We start from the raw sequence: 15,979 nt of genomic DNA, 5'->3' as shown, positions 1-15,979 counted from the left end.
TAATAATTGAAAGTCTGGCTCTGTGTGACTAGCAGACCACAGGCCCACAGTCTAGATAGGAACAACTAAGCAACCCATCTGGTTATTTGGGATATTGAATGGAAATAAACTACTTCTAATGAGTGGCCTCACATAATCATTTGTAAAACTGCCTCAAATTGTTACAATCTAATCTTTTCTGTTTGTGTTTTGTGTTTTTTTTTTCTTCTCTTCTTCTATAGGACACAAAACGATAACACGATGGTACAGCTTAAGTGTAAATGCAGCACAGTGGATTTCCACATTCATTCACCATAGTATACCAAGCTATTTTAAAGAATACCACAGTACCATAAGCAAAACCATGGTGGATCTTTGCTACTTTTTTGACAAATTAAAATTCATCTAAGGAATTTTGTCTAATTAAAAAAAAAAAAAAAAAAAAAACTCTATTGAAATAATCTAGTTTCTTTGTGCAGATCTTGAGTATAAGTCTAGTATGACCAATCAAACACTTATTTTTCTTTGCTTTAATGACACGTTTTGATAATGCAAACTGAATGCTATTTATTAGTGAATTACAGATGACCTGAGTGACCCCTGTGAAAGGCTTCATTATTTATCCCAGACATCATAGGAACACAGCAAACAAGACACATCAACGAACCAACAGTCCGCAGACACAAGCACGGTCTAAAGACACGTCACAGACACTGCAGAGCGACTGAAACAACCATAGCTATTCACACTGTCAACACACACACACATCTACCTGTGCATCAACGATGAGTCACTGAGTATCCCTGAGGATAAGGGAGTCTCGCCGCCACTGGCCATTCACTAGCGTCCCGGAAAACAGAATCTGGTTCAGTGGAGCATCGTGTTTATGTGTAATCCAGCACGTTGTCAAACTCCATCAGCCGAACATGAGCTGGATGAGCTGAAGTGACGTTTCTTTGAGATTAGTATGCAGAAACCAGAATTCTGTGTGTGAATGTGAAGCACTTTTCACAAGAAGGTGAGGAGTGAGGAAGAGAGAAAGAATAAGTGTCAGACAGGAAGGAGAAGGGAGTTCATCAAGCCATTTTCAGCAGCCATTCCATTACGACAATTAAGCATGGTTTCACTACAAATAAAACCAAAAACCATGCTTAATATAGTTAAACCATAGTAATAAAACCATGCTATATTTCTGTAAGGGTTACATCTTTAATGTCACATGATCCTTCATAAAGCAGTCTAATATGCTGATTCACTGCTCAAGAAACATTTCTTATTATTGCCAATGTTGAAAACAGTTGTGCTGCTTTGTATTTGTTGTGAAAAACATGATACTGTTTTCAGGATTTTTTTTTAGGAAACAACAGCATTTATTTGGTATATTTTTGAAATCATTAATATCTTTACTGTCAATTTAATTAACCAATTGAATATGTCCTCTCTGGTTGTAACTAGTCATTGATTTATTTTTGAATCTGACTGACCCCAAACATTGTAAAATTCTAATCAGCATTAAATACAGATGTTGTGTCTTTTATTTTGAAGTGTTGGAAGTCTCTTGTGTTTTCTGTTTCCTCCTTTGCTTTTGTTTTTATTAAACTGAATATTGAGTTTATATTTTCTCACTTGGCTCCCTTTTATCACTTTAACCAGAAAATCATTCATTCCTATTGCACAATGTCATAAAGTTTGACGAAATTCTTTGTTAATCATAAACAGCCCACTTGCATGCACTTGTATACATCTAGATATTCAAATAAAAAAAGACCATCTACTTTAATAGAGAAATGACCCAAATATTCATGACTGTTTTTCAAGCTTATATCTGAAAAAAGTGTTGCAATTTCCCTAATTTATTTTTAACGAAATGGACAGACAGAACAGGATAAGATATGATTAAAAAGTATAGAAAATAGATGGATTATTATAGAAGAATAGTGCTTTTTGGACACATGGAAGAAGTTTTGTGTTTTTTGTATGCACTAATTAGTAACATCTGGCAATTGAACCATCCAATTTGTGACTCAGCAGTTTCTGGCTAAAGATTGTGTTTGTCAAGAGACAATAATAATATCTTATGTCTCTCAGGCTTTATCTCACTGACCGTAAATGTACTCCCACCTGGTCCTGAAAGAGAATGAGCTGAAAACATCTCAACCGCAAGTTGCTACAAATGAAATGCACAGACAGAAGAGGTTGAAATCACTTTTACAGTATATAACTGTTTCATATTATTAAAATAAAGGTGAATTTACTGTCCAGTGATTTAATGGTGAACAAATGGGTGAATGCTCCTTTGTCTGCCCAGGTGAGTGGATCTCTGTTCCTTCCTGCAAAAACATGAAAATCCCTCCACCTCACAGACACATGGGTGCCGGACATGATTAAACCTCACAAATCCAGTTCTGGATCGAAGCTCAAGCTGACCTAACCCATCATGCCTTCACATTTAATGAAAAGCATGCCGTTTGCATTCATAGATGAATGAAATGGATGCAATTTGAAGGAAAATTATTTTCCATATATATTATATTTGTGATATGTTTTGCTTTTCTCTTGTCTTGCATAGCCCAGCCATCATCATAATATCTGGTCTACTTTGCAGCTTCTTCTGACCAAGAATCACCAGCCTAAACAAGAAGAGACCATCTGACCGACATGTACACATTCAAAAGTCTAGGGTTGGTTAGATTATTATTATTATGTTTTTATGTAATAAAAAAGTAAAATATTGTGAAATATTATTACAATTTAGAATAACTGTTTTCTATTGTAATACGTGTTAAAATGTAATTTATTCCTGTGACGCAAAGCTGAATTTTCAGCATCATTACTCCAGTGTCACGTGATCTTTCAGAAATCATTCTAATATGCTGAATTGCTCTATACAATTACTATCAACTCCATGATTCTTTGACTTTGACAATATGTTGAAGACAATGCTGCCAAAAGGGGGCGATGACGCAGACACTGGCACTTTAGGGATGAACTCTGGGTGTTTGGGAGGAAATATTTCATCGTGGAACACTTGAGTTCTTGGGTTTGTACACTGCATTGACTATTATACTTAAGCACTCAGCCAACAAAATATGAAAAATGTGGAGACCAAAGCTTTTATGAAATGTTATGAGAATTTTTCAGATGACTTAGCAAATCTAACTGCAAAATGCTAGTTGTTATCTGCAGTATGCCATCTGTTTATGCTTTAGCTGAGAAATTATTTAAACAATGAGTTAATAATGCTCAAAGCAGTGAATGTGGAATAATGGTCAGTGTGGGATGGTCAGTCTCATAAAGTAGATAAAGACTGATTTAGAAAACGGCAGAAAACGGCTTACTATCAGTTAAAATCATATTTGTGAATTTTATCTTAGGTCAGGTGAAAGAGTAATTTGAGGGCGAGTGAAGATTTTGCACCGTCTGGGAGCCTTAGAGAATGTCAGGTCATTTATCAGCAAAGTGGTCTGGGATATATCTGTGCCTGTGCACTAACAGCACTGGAAGAAAGAGAAAAGATGGTGTTACTGGAACATTTAAAGAACTCAAATGTTTTATAGGAGATACAAACAGTACTTAATATAACTTTAAATCTTTACTATCTGCTCCAAAAATCTGAAACCAATATATGCATATTTTAATAAATACTTTGACAGCTTTGGACCTCTATAAAAGTGGTCTACACAAGAGTGCCAGGGCCAACTAGGGGCTTCAGGATGACTTACAATTATATATTAATAATAATAATAATTCATAAATCTAATAAATATAATATTGTTATGTAACATTTATTGATAGTTAAAATTAACAATAAATTAATTATTGTAATATCAACAATTTAATATAATTAAACATACAATTGATATAGTTAATATTATTTAATTAATATAATATTGCAATAAATTATTTACATAATTAACATGCATAATATTCATAATATGTATTTACCATGAATTAATATTTTTAAGTAATATCGTTTTTAATTATCTAACCTAATTAAAATGCTTATACATAAATAAATAAATAGATAAATAAAAAATAAATAAATAAATGTAAACTGTGTGTAATTATGGTTAAATATTTTAATTACAATAATTTTAATTAATTTATTGACTGTTTTTGTTATTTTTTTATTTTTTTATTAATTAATATATCCATTCTGTTTCTCTTGTTTTTGCATGAACTATTTTTTGCATAACAATTAATTTTTTGCACCCACAACAATGGAAACCTCTGTCAGTTTGTTTTCTGATCTCAAATTTTGATTTAAGTAGATGCAAAGGATTTTTTAAACTGATTGAACTCAGCGTATTGAGCATAAAATCACAAAATCTCCAAAGATGTCTACTGCAACATCTACTAAAGTTTGCATGAAAGAGAAGGCAAATGACTTTTTGCACTAACAGAAGTAGGGCTTGTAAACCTTTGGAGAATGCTAGGCGGTGCTGTCAGTGAAGTCCTGTTTTGCATCAGTTTTGAGGGGAAAAGTTCAGCAAAAGTGCTTTGGAGTGAATCACACTGACTTTATATTACACTTATCCTATACAGATCCACTCTGTTATGCAACTATATGGCTCTCTCAGTGACATGATATTTAAACAGCTAATCCTCTGTTGATTCTTCAGTGTGTGCATTTTAAAAAAAGAAAAATAAAATGTGATGAGACTGCAGTTTTACACAGAATGTAGTGGAAAAAAACAGCTGGAGGCAAAAACGTGTAGAGGCCGCATCTCAGTCTTGATGTGCTCACCTGTCTGTCGCTGAGTCACGGCCTGTTATGTCAGTTCACTGAATCATTTTTGAACTTGTCAGATGGTCAGTGTACTTTTGACTGCGGTGTTTGTGTGAGTGCTTGTTTGCTTCTGATTCAGAACTTGGTCTGTTACAACACTGCTGTACTGTAACTGGATATGAGGTGTGAGACGCCTTCATACAGAGAAGTTCTTTTGAATATGTGCCATATGCAGAGTTCAGAAAAAGTATTAAGACAGCTAACAAGCACAGTATTGTACAAATTGTAATATTTTAACTATCAAACCTGATTTTAGTTTGTTCTTTAAAATAATTCACACACAAGCTCATGTCACCTCTTACAAACTTCTTAACTTCTTCCCTGTATTGCAGGGAATGCAATACGTGGAAGATTACTTTGCCCACAGGGATTTTAATTGATTAATTTTATTATGCTGCTTAGTTGAATGCTTGCTTCTGATTGCTCAGTTATAGTGTGAAGTCATAATATTTCATTACATTCTATATACAATAGGAGACCTATTAGGAGAGTATATTGAAATATATAATTACAAACCATATCTAAAATATTAATTAAGCAATATTCTGAAGTAGATACCTATTTATTAATACATATATTCAATAATGTATTTTAATACAAAAAATATTTACAATAAATAAACTTGTATAGAATAAATATTTAATAAAAACAAAAACTTAGTCTGCTATGTGGGATGCTTGGTTCTGATTGGTCAATCGCGGCATTAAGTCATATATATATATATATATATATATATATATATATATATATATATATATATATATATATATATATATATATATATATATATATATCATATATTCTTAGTGAAAAGTGAAAAGAACTGAAAAATATATGGGAATTTATGAATGTTTTGGTCTTGTACTACTTGGTTTGGACTCTTTTGCTTTACTGACAGCAAGCTTACATGATCCTCTCAAATGATGACTAAAAATCTTTCGATGTGTTCCACAGATGTGAAAAGGAAAGAGTTGGATGACAGAACTGAGCAAAATTGCAGCAGTAGACTGCTGACATTGTGTGCAATGAGGTTTTGTACTGAGTCACATGCCTAGACATGGACACCAGGTACTGGACATCAGTTCCTGTAAGTGTTTGTTTGTGTGCTTAAGAGAACTAAATCATTCTTTTTTCTTCTTTTTTCTACTCAGTGCCTTCCATAATCACTCAGGCTAGACATAAACATGCACCAGAGACACTGCATCTTTTCCACCCATGAAAAAGAACACAAGGCATGATGGGTAAGCAGCGTGCCCAGAATCGTTCTGCTCGCTTTCCACTTTATACAGCATGGAGGATACATCTAAAGTGAAGCAAATCAAAAACATAAAGACTTAGAGAAAAGATAGCACATTTGTTACATGTGAATTTTGAGAAATACATTTAAGACAAACCTTATACAAATGACCGTCCATGGAGCAATATTTCAGTTTTACTTTCTAAATTTACCACAATTTCATCATGTCATGAGTTATTCGGATCAAAGTCTTTTTGGTTCTAAAACTGTTAATTATTAAAATAAAGTACATGAATGTAAATAAATAAATAAATTAATAATATTATCATTTTTAAAATCCTTTTTTATTTATTTTTACATTTCTTTAATTAGTAACAATTAGTAAACATTTCATATATTTTCATATATACATACTTTAATCTAGTAATAATGTACTTTCCTGAAGTTTTAATTTTTTTTAGCATGTATAAAGAGTATGTTATTCTAACTGAACAAATATGAATTTAATAATATATTTGAGATAAATAATTTATTTACTGATGAATAAATATTTAAAGCATTATATTATATATTTTATGTCACATTCATATTTAATCTTATTAAATATTAATATGTTGCTAATATTTAATAATATGAATATTTCATTATTTCCATTATTGCATTAGTTAAACCTTATTTAGAGGCCTATTTTAAAATATGTAAGTATACTCTCTCTCTCTCTCTCTCTCTCTCTCTCTCTCTATATATATATATATATATATGGTTAGATCATTCCAAATATATCTAATGTTAACAGAACTTGTTTAACTCTGAACAGCTGTGAACTCTGACAGTTACCTGCGGGTTCATGACTGCGCAGGTGATGCTTGCATTGTGCCAGATTTCCCGACACTGACGCAGAGACTGGAGAGGGTGAGATCCCTCCCCTCAAGCCCCCAAACACACACACGCGCGCGCGCTCCCTCTCTCTCTACATAAAATCCCCCTTTAAAAGAGCAGTCGTCCCACATCAGCTGGACGGCGGAGGTTCATTACAGTCAGGGGAAGGCAGTTGAAATACAACCGTGTGCAAAGGCAATCAACCCCCGCGAACCTCTCCGCGCCTTCATCTTTAGTGCGCAACAGAAAACACTGCACATTGACACAGTTGTTCTCCGTAGCGGGTGAAAATGACCCGTATCTCAGTAAAGAGGCTTCTGCTCCTGCTGTGCATCGGGGGATCTGTCCACTGTATGCCAAAATCTGCAGGAAAAAGTAAAAGACAATCGCAGCAACAAATCAGTCTGGACAATGTCTACGAGGAAGCCAGGAGTTTAGCGATCCATCAAAGTAAGTTCAGTTTATTTATTTGGGGCGTAAAAATTGCATACATAATTTTAAGATCCAATTATCACTTTGAACTAACTAACTATTAACTTTTGCCTCAGTAAACCCATAATTTGCTGCTCATCAATAGTTAGTAAGCTAGTTGTTAAATTTATGTATGGGGTACGATTATGGGATGTAGAATAAGGCCATGCAGAATAAGGCATTAGTATGTGCTTTGTAAGTACTAATAAACGGATAAAATGCTAGTAATGCATGTTAGTTAATAGGGAAAAAAGATATTTAAAATAGAGTGTGACCAAAACTTTATATCTATATATTTAGATTATAAATAAGACCACTGTACACGGAAGAGATAGAAAGAAGGTGTGTTAAAAAGTGTATTGTTTTTAATTTAGCTGGCTGCAACGAAAACGGTAGATTTTATAAAATGAACGATCAATGGGAGCGTCAGTACATGGACAGCACTCTCATCTGCACTTGTGAGGGGGCTTCAGGGATCAAGTGTGAATCCAAACCTTCAGGTAAGCGTTTTTATCATTCAGATCTTTTTATTCTGAGCTTCTGAGATTATGTTTAAGTTAGCATTTATGATTTACTTTGAGGGCGCAATAATGGGCAATTACGCACGTAGCCTACTGTATGCGCGCCTAACGAGTTGTTTGGTCAATATCTGTAATTAATTTGAAGCTTCATTTAGGTGATGCATTTGCAGTATGACATAGGTGAAGATATATATGGTTAATCTGCATGTTTTGTAACCTGTAGCCGAGGAGACTTGTTATGACAAATTCAATGCGCGCTCCTACCGAGTCGGAGAGACGTACGAGCGACCGAAGGATGGCATGAAATGGGACTGTACCTGCATTGGCTCCGGCAGAGGCAAAATTAGCTGCACCATCGCAAGTAAGTAAACGAAAGGAGGAAAAGAAGCAAGAAAAGAAGAACTGTACATTAAAAAAAATACAAAATAATAATCCAATATTAAACTATCCGCTTTTTCTTGTTTCTAGATCGTTGCCATGAAGGAGGAAATTCATATAGAATCGGAGACACCTGGACCCGACCACACGACACTGGAGACTACATGCTTGAATGCGTGTGCCTTGGCAATGGAAAGGGAGAGTGGACTTGTAAACCAGTTGGTGAGTCAGTGTTTACTCGCACTGTACATTTGTCTTTGCAAACTAATGGCTATTCCTGTAAATCTGTATAAATAGGCTAGTCAAGTTTCGCAAGCAGTTACAGAGCAGATATTATTATTATTATTATTTTTTTTACAATTTAAAAATTGCATTAAATCTGAATTTCTTTGAAATGTTATCCACATTCTTTATGAATGTATGTATGTATTTATTTAAAAGCCCTGTCATTTGTTTGTTGTTTGGTTGGTTATGTGTATATGCACACTGAGATGAAACTACATGTGAAGCTTTTTGGAAATTTGACATGCCACACCCAAGTGGAAAGAACAAGATGCTAAGTTTACTGTATCTTCACAGCGGAGCGCTGCTATGATGAATCGCTGGGATCTTCGTACGTGGTTGGTCAGACATGGCAGAAACCCTACCAAACCTGGATGATAGTAGACTGCACTTGTTTGGGAGAGGGCAACGGACGCATCACCTGCACCTCGAGAAGTAAAAGTTCATTTTCAATATTGCATGGACTCAGCATCAGTAGAAGCACCTTTTTGTTGTGTTTGTTGCTCAGTAGACGCCTATTTATTTCTAAGGTCCTGCTTTTTTCTCCAAAGCACAGCAGTTTTCCATGTCTTCTTTCATGACTTCATAGTTATTTGTGTGGCACACCCTTATTACATAATTAACAATGAGCTCTGCAGAAATGCAAACTCAGTCCGTGTAGCTGGATGGGAGCACTCACAAGGAAAATTACAGTGCACACTTTCCAGGCCTATTGAAGTTAAAGTCTTGTAATGAAAGGAAGTGGTGGGGGTGAACAAACAGTATTACGATCTTGACTTCCTTCACCTTCTCTGCTTGGAAAGTGTCGGAAAACACTTCATCATGGTCATAAATAAAGACAACCTACTGAAGTGTGACGGTGTGGAGGTGTTTCCTAAACAAGCTTGTGCCAAGCAAAAGTGGGGAAAAAAGGGTTGAATGAATAAATGTGAATGTATCTTAGTAAATAGGATTTTCCATGTTTGCTATGTGCCATTTGTCACCTTAACTTATTTCATTGTCGTTTCCAGATCGCTGTAATGACCAGGATACTAGAACCTCATACCGTATTGGTGAGACCTGGACCAAAACTGACTCCAATGGAAACAATCTGCAGTGTCTTTGCACAGGCAATGGTCGTGGAGAATGGAAGTGTGAGAGACATGCCTCTTCCCATGCAACAACTGCCATTGGTACGTGTACAAAATATGCTGTCAGATAGATGGAAATGTGTTATTGCATTATTAAATTCCAATTCTCCATGCTTTTGTGAGTTAGTGCTCACATGATCACACTGAAACCAATGAAAGGTGCAACATTTGTTACATTTTAGGCCAAATTTGCCTAGATAATCTGTAGCATAAGTGTGTAGGAGCCCCGATGTTCATTACATAAACCAAAGGAGACCAATTGGAAGATCTATCTAAACAACAACAACAACAACATCAAAATCTAAAAGGATCCAAATGGAAATTCCAATGAATGAAAAATAATATAAAACAAAATCTAGATCCTAAAGCAAATATATCCCAAGTGACCAATAAGTTGCTTAATAATCTTTTGAACATATAGTCAAAATAAGTCATTTTTGTAGGGTCATGTATCTCATGATCCCAATGTGACTGGTCCTGAATTTGATAAAAAAAAAAATCCAAAAGGAAGTCTTTGGAATATTAATTCCTAAAGGGGATTTTTTGCTATAGCTTCAAAGCTTGTCTCTGTTGTCCTTGTGACTAGGTTCTGGCTCTTCTGCGACTCAAAGGGTTTCACAAGTGATAAACCAAGTCAATGTCCTGACTGAACTTCTTGAGGAGGGCAACTGTAAAACTGATTCTGGTGTGTACTATTCCAATGGCATGAGCTGGATCCGAAGTCAGGGCAGCAAGGAAATGCTTTGCACTTGTGTTGGAGGAGGAATCAGCTGCGAAGAGCAAGGTGACCTTTACCTATTTCAATTGCATTTAGGGCTTCAGGAAAATGTTGTACACTTGTTATGTAATCAGTTCTCGGAAACCTTGAAGGACATGCAACCAATGTAGGTTTAAGTAGTTTCTCACCCATTTGTTGTATTTTTTCCACTGCTTTTGTTCATAAAAAGGACTTTACTTTATGCATTTGGTAGATGCTTGATCCAAAGCAAATTACATTTTATGGAATAAAAATTTTACCAGTTAATGCATTTCCTGGGAATCAAATCAGTTTTGCCATGCTCTACTGTTTGAGCTACAGGAAAAAGTCCTAAAACAAACTGTTTTGGTGCAAAGTGGATATCTCCGAAATGAGTATACAAGTTTAAATGTTTTGATTATTCGAAACACCCCAGTGCCATTATTAAAGTTGTCCTCTCCTTGATTTATGCAGATGGACAGTCCTTTGTTTACGGTGGCAACTCCGGTGGGCAGCCATGTGTGTTCCCATTTGTTTTTAGTGGGAACACCCACTACTCTTGCATCTCTGAGGGCCGAACAGATGGGCAGTTATGGTGTAGTGCTACATCTGACTATGATAGTGACGGCTTGTACTCATTCTGTACCCGAAAGAACCGTAAGTGCATCTCAGAGCCTCTTTCTTTATAAATCCTGAAGACTTTGACTTAAATCAGCAAACTACATAGTTTTTGTTGGTTTCGACCAGCTTAGTCACACTATATGGTCTTCTTGGTAAAACTGGTTGACCAAGTGGGCAAAGCCTTGTTGAAACCAGCATACAATAGATTTTCAGTAGGGTGCAGATTAATGTGATGATTCAAGATTTCACTTTTGGTTTGTCTGGTTCCTTTTTTGGTCTTTCAGAGCTTGTGACGACTCGTGGAGGAAACTCTAATGGTGCTCTGTGCCAGTTTCCCTTCAAGTATAATGGACGCAACTACACAGACTGCACATCTGACGGCCGCCGTGACAGCATGAAGTGGTGTGGTACCACTACTGACTATGATTCAGATCGGAAATACGGATTCTGTCCCATGGCTGGTGAGCATGTTTAATCGTTTTCGGTAAATGTACGGACGCTGAAGTGCAGGCACATGTAGCAAATGTTGCACTGCCAGTTATCATTGGAGATTCTTGGTCCTCCTTTCCGTTCTTTCAATCGTTTTACGTATACGTTGACATTCCATGTTCATTATTGTGAAACCCGCGAGACACAACAAAAACACAGCTCCGATCACAGCATCCTCCATCCTCCTGTTGTTAACATTGTTCTTTTTTTGTTAACGTTGTTGATTAATGCCGTGCACAAATTACATTGCTGTCAATCGGCATATGTCACATCCTAGTACACACTGTCTGTGCGAATGCAACCCTTTAAATGGCACTAGGAAATAGTTTGCGCAAAATTGTCCCAGTACTTTAGTACTATACATTAAGTTCTGGAACTAAAGCGGTGCGAAAGGCCCTTATTTCCTCAAAGGATAGTAGAGGAAATGTTTCCTGTAATAATTGTGCTGTGAAGTGATTCATTGCGACCAATCACATCCAAAATTTAATTTTTAGTTTACATAATATATGTGTGTGTGTACTGTGTATATTTATTATGTATATATAAACACACACACATGCTTTTATATATTTAAGAAAATATAAAATATAAATATAAAAAATATATAAAAAATGTGTATGTATTTATATATACATAATAAATATATACTGTAAACATACATATATTATGTAAACAAAAACTGTTATATTGGATGTGATTAATCATAATCGTTTGACAGCACCAATTAATAGGTTAAAAAACATATTTTATACATTAAAACTTTATTTAAATTTGAGTACACTGTAAAAACTGAAAGATTTCAGCACATTTTTGCATAAAAGTCACTTTTATACAGTCACAATATAGTTTTCATGTACTCACTTTGTCACTATGCATTGTTATATGTTTCAATTATTGGTTCTTTTTAATACATTCAGCTGAAGTCACATTTTATAGACATTAATAGCTTTATTGGCCTTAACTGGTCATTTATGTGCCCAGACCATGACACTTAGTGGCCTGCAAATGAGTTCTCGAGATGTATTTAAAAGCTATTAAGGGAGCTGGAGTTTTTAAGGCCATGTAATGGGGTACTGATTTGTGGCTCCACTGACTGGATCTATGGGTTCCGCCCTGGTCAGGGTTTTAATCCTGGCTCTGGTCCAGACCAGACAAAGTTCCTGGCTGAGTACCAGGGAGAATGAGATCAGAATGAACATGAATCATTGTGTGCATTCAGAATAGATGTGCTTGTTGTAAGTTTTTGGATGGATTTTATGCAATCATAAATTCCCTTTCTTCATTTTAACCCAGCTCATGAGGAAGTCTGCACCGTTAATGATGTCATGTACCGTGTGGGTGATGAGTGGGACAAACGCCATGAAACTCTTGGTCACATGATGCGCTGCACTTGCCAGGGCAACGGACGCGGAGAGTGGAACTGCATTTCCCACACTCAACTCAGAGGTCATTAAACACAATTATCTTACAAATATACTACTGATATTTCAAAAAGTAGTTCTGGACAAGACATTAGATTATGCCATGACATTGTGTAATATAGTTAATAAAAAAATACATGGAATATATATTCTTATATATATTTTATCATTTTATTTACAATGATATTTATGCTCATCAAGACTGCATTTATTTGTCAAAAATGGTAAAAATATTATTACAGTTTAAAATAGTTGTTTTCTACCTAGATATATATATAAAAAAAGTAATTTATCTCTCTGGCAAAGCTGAATTCTCAATGTCATTACTCCAGTCTTCAGTGTGACATGATCCTTCAGAAATCATTCTAATATGCTGATTTTATACATTTCTGTTTGCTATCAATGTTGAAAAAGTGTGCTCAATTGTGCTGCTTAACACTAACAGATTGATATATATATATATATATATATATATATATATATATATATATATATATATATATATATATATATATATATATATATATATATATATATATATATATATATATATATGTACTTTTTTATTGTTTTATTAGAGTTAACAATATAAAGGTCTTTACCTTTCTTTAGATAGTGTCCAAAACTATGTTCAGGTTCTACCTACAGATTAAAATTGGAGTATAAAGGGTGCAGATCTCCCAAATTGCTTCCAGATTTCCCTTTTTGTCACTCACAGCCATCGTAAAGTTACTAAAAAAAATAAAAATAAATCTTCTCTATTTCAGACCAGTGCGTTGTGAATGGACAGACATATGATGTTAACGAGACCTTTGATAAGCGTCATGACCAGGGCTACATGATGAACTGCACATGCTTTGGCCAAGGCCGCGGTCGCTGGAAATGTGATGCCATCGGTAAGCTGACACTCTCTCATTTTGCTGCTATGTTCAGTGTTTTGTTCAGTTTTCTTTTTCTAACCTTTTCTTCAAAATGTCAGAACTTCCTTTTATATGTTGACAGTATTTTACTCCATGAATAGCCCATGTTTCCTTCAATTCAAATCGAACAGACCCGATTTAAACAATAGTTTTTGTTAACATAGAGTAAGAAAGGTTACTTTTGCTTTGTTTACAAAAAACATTTAATATTTTCCTTTAGACCAGTGCCAGGACCAAGAGACCAAGGTTTTTTATCAGATTGGTGAGACATGGAACAAGGTCATCCAGAGCATCTCTTATAGATGTTCCTGCTATGGTAACGGCATTGGAGAACTGTCCTGTGAGCCTCTGCAGTCTACCGGTAAGAGATCTCACTACAAAAAAAAAAAAAAAACACACAAAAATTTTTTTTTAAAAAAAGGACCAGGCTAACATAACTAAGAATGACTGTGAATTCAAAGGCAAGAAACAGGACATCTGTAGTTGCCAACAGTAACTTTCTCGCAATTACCCTCCTTTACAAACAGTTGATTATGCATTTTTCTTTTTCTTTTAAAAGTCTCAAATGGTCCCACTGAAGGATTTCTCGTCTGTCATTTACAATCAACAATCTCTATGAAATTCAGCAGATATAGCAGATGTCAACCTCCTTCTAATGTCTTTACAGGGGGAACATTAACCAGTTGAAGTTAGCCAGATGGGACAGGTGTTTATGTATGTTTTATTTTCATCCATGGAACATGGATTTAGCAGAACATCTAAGCTGGCCTTTTATTTATAATAAAAGTATATAAAGTAGGGTTGTCAAGCTTCAGAAAGTACCATTAAGTATAGCCGAATGATATCGTGGTGTGAGAAATAATTGTTTTCCATTGACAATCATGCCTTTGAGCACCATTGTGTTAGAGCTCTTACAAGGTTTTATTTTTGTCTGTAGTTATGGTACAATTGTGCAAAATATCAAATGTGATTCTCAAATACCATCTATAGCGTTTAATACCATGGTCTACTTTTAATTTGCAGTTCTGTGCAACCAAAAGGTCTGTAGTAATGTTAGACAGGTTGCCGTTTGTTAGCTTTTGGCCTTTTTTGAGGAAAGTGTGAGTTGTATTTTTACAACCTTCACAGAACCAAAAAAAAAAAAAAAAAAGAACAGCCGCATCTCAAACCTTTACATGATTGTCTTTAGCACTGTATATTGAAGGTTGTACTTTTGAAGGGCCACTGTGAATTTGTATCTTGGTGACCATCTTACTGTTTTGTGTAATTTTGGTTTGACACCACAAAGGAAGATATATTTTCTGCCGGAGGTGAAGAGGACAGAAGAATTGTTCAAAATGACCTCACTGCCTTGAATTGCATGCAGCTGTTAACCAAACTCTGTGAAGGCCTGGGGATAATAAAGGCTAAAGTGGGTGTGGAATGTTATGGCCGGGTGTGATTTTTAACACCGCACCCCTGCAATCATCCTCCAGACTATTTAACACCCCTCACTTGACAAACTGGGGTAATTTTGCTCCATTTTCAGATGTGGCCATAGATTCAACCAGCAGATTCAACTGTCTTATCCAATTTTTTTTTTTTTTTTTTTTTTTTTTTCAGTTTTCAAAGACTTTTCTCCTTTCTTTGATTTCCTTTCTGAGTTTATCATCCATTTTGTCTCATATTCTCTATTAAATACAGTTGCAGAGAACATGCCCTATACAATATGAAACTATCTAATCAGTTAACAATCATTAATGTTTATTCTCCTCCTCAAAAGCTCCTGTTCGGGTCATCATCACAGAAGCTGGAAATCAGCCAAATTCCCATCCCATCCAATGGAACGCTCCCTCGTCTGCCCACATTACACAATATATCCTCAAGTGGAGAGTTGTAAGTCTTTGTGTTTTGCAGTCTCACGTTATGAAGATTTTCAGAGCTGAATTTTTATGGAGATAGTTTTATGTCGATAAGGTAGAGTACAAAAGCATCGACTGTAACCCAGATTCCTGGAACGAGAGACATTTTGTCCCTTCATTGAATGTTTGTGTAACTCTGACTGCAAGGGATGATCGCCTATGCTAAAAGCACAGGATGAGATTTCATCATACACAAACAAGCTACTGTCCTTGAACTTAAAAACA

General features: G+C 35.2%; 1 protein-coding gene across 3 annotated transcripts in view; it reads left to right on the top strand.

Moving 5' to 3' along the window:
• The first annotated feature begins 7,009 nt into the window (after positions 1 to 7,009).
• fn1b (fibronectin 1b) overlaps positions 7,010 to 15,979 on the top strand; it is a 23,227-nt gene continuing 14,257 nt past the window's right edge. For all 3 annotated transcript variants that reach the window (XM_052547140.1, XM_052547139.1, XM_052547141.1), the window contains exons 1-13: positions 7,010 to 7,334; positions 7,730 to 7,855; positions 8,100 to 8,237; positions 8,345 to 8,476; positions 8,834 to 8,971; positions 9,547 to 9,708; positions 10,253 to 10,450; positions 10,877 to 11,059; positions 11,308 to 11,484; positions 12,806 to 12,958; positions 13,701 to 13,829; positions 14,074 to 14,214; positions 15,616 to 15,728. In XM_052547140.1, the coding sequence (XP_052403100.1) occupies positions 7,175 to 7,334; positions 7,730 to 7,855; positions 8,100 to 8,237; positions 8,345 to 8,476; positions 8,834 to 8,971; positions 9,547 to 9,708; positions 10,253 to 10,450; positions 10,877 to 11,059; positions 11,308 to 11,484; positions 12,806 to 12,958; positions 13,701 to 13,829; positions 14,074 to 14,214; positions 15,616 to 15,728 (1,950 nt within the window). In that variant the 5' untranslated portion in view covers positions 7,010 to 7,174. The remainder of the gene's footprint in view (positions 7,335 to 7,729; positions 7,856 to 8,099; positions 8,238 to 8,344; positions 8,477 to 8,833; positions 8,972 to 9,546; positions 9,709 to 10,252; positions 10,451 to 10,876; positions 11,060 to 11,307; positions 11,485 to 12,805; positions 12,959 to 13,700; positions 13,830 to 14,073; positions 14,215 to 15,615; positions 15,729 to 15,979) is intronic.

The sequence above is a fragment of the Carassius gibelio genome, chromosome B1 (assembly GCF_023724105.1).
Source record: "Carassius gibelio isolate Cgi1373 ecotype wild population from Czech Republic chromosome B1, carGib1.2-hapl.c, whole genome shotgun sequence".
Classification (NCBI taxonomy): Eukaryota; Metazoa; Chordata; class Actinopteri; order Cypriniformes; family Cyprinidae; genus Carassius; species Carassius gibelio.
The sequence above is the reverse complement of the archived record's forward strand: the minus strand, read 5'-3'. Positions and strand labels throughout refer to the sequence as shown.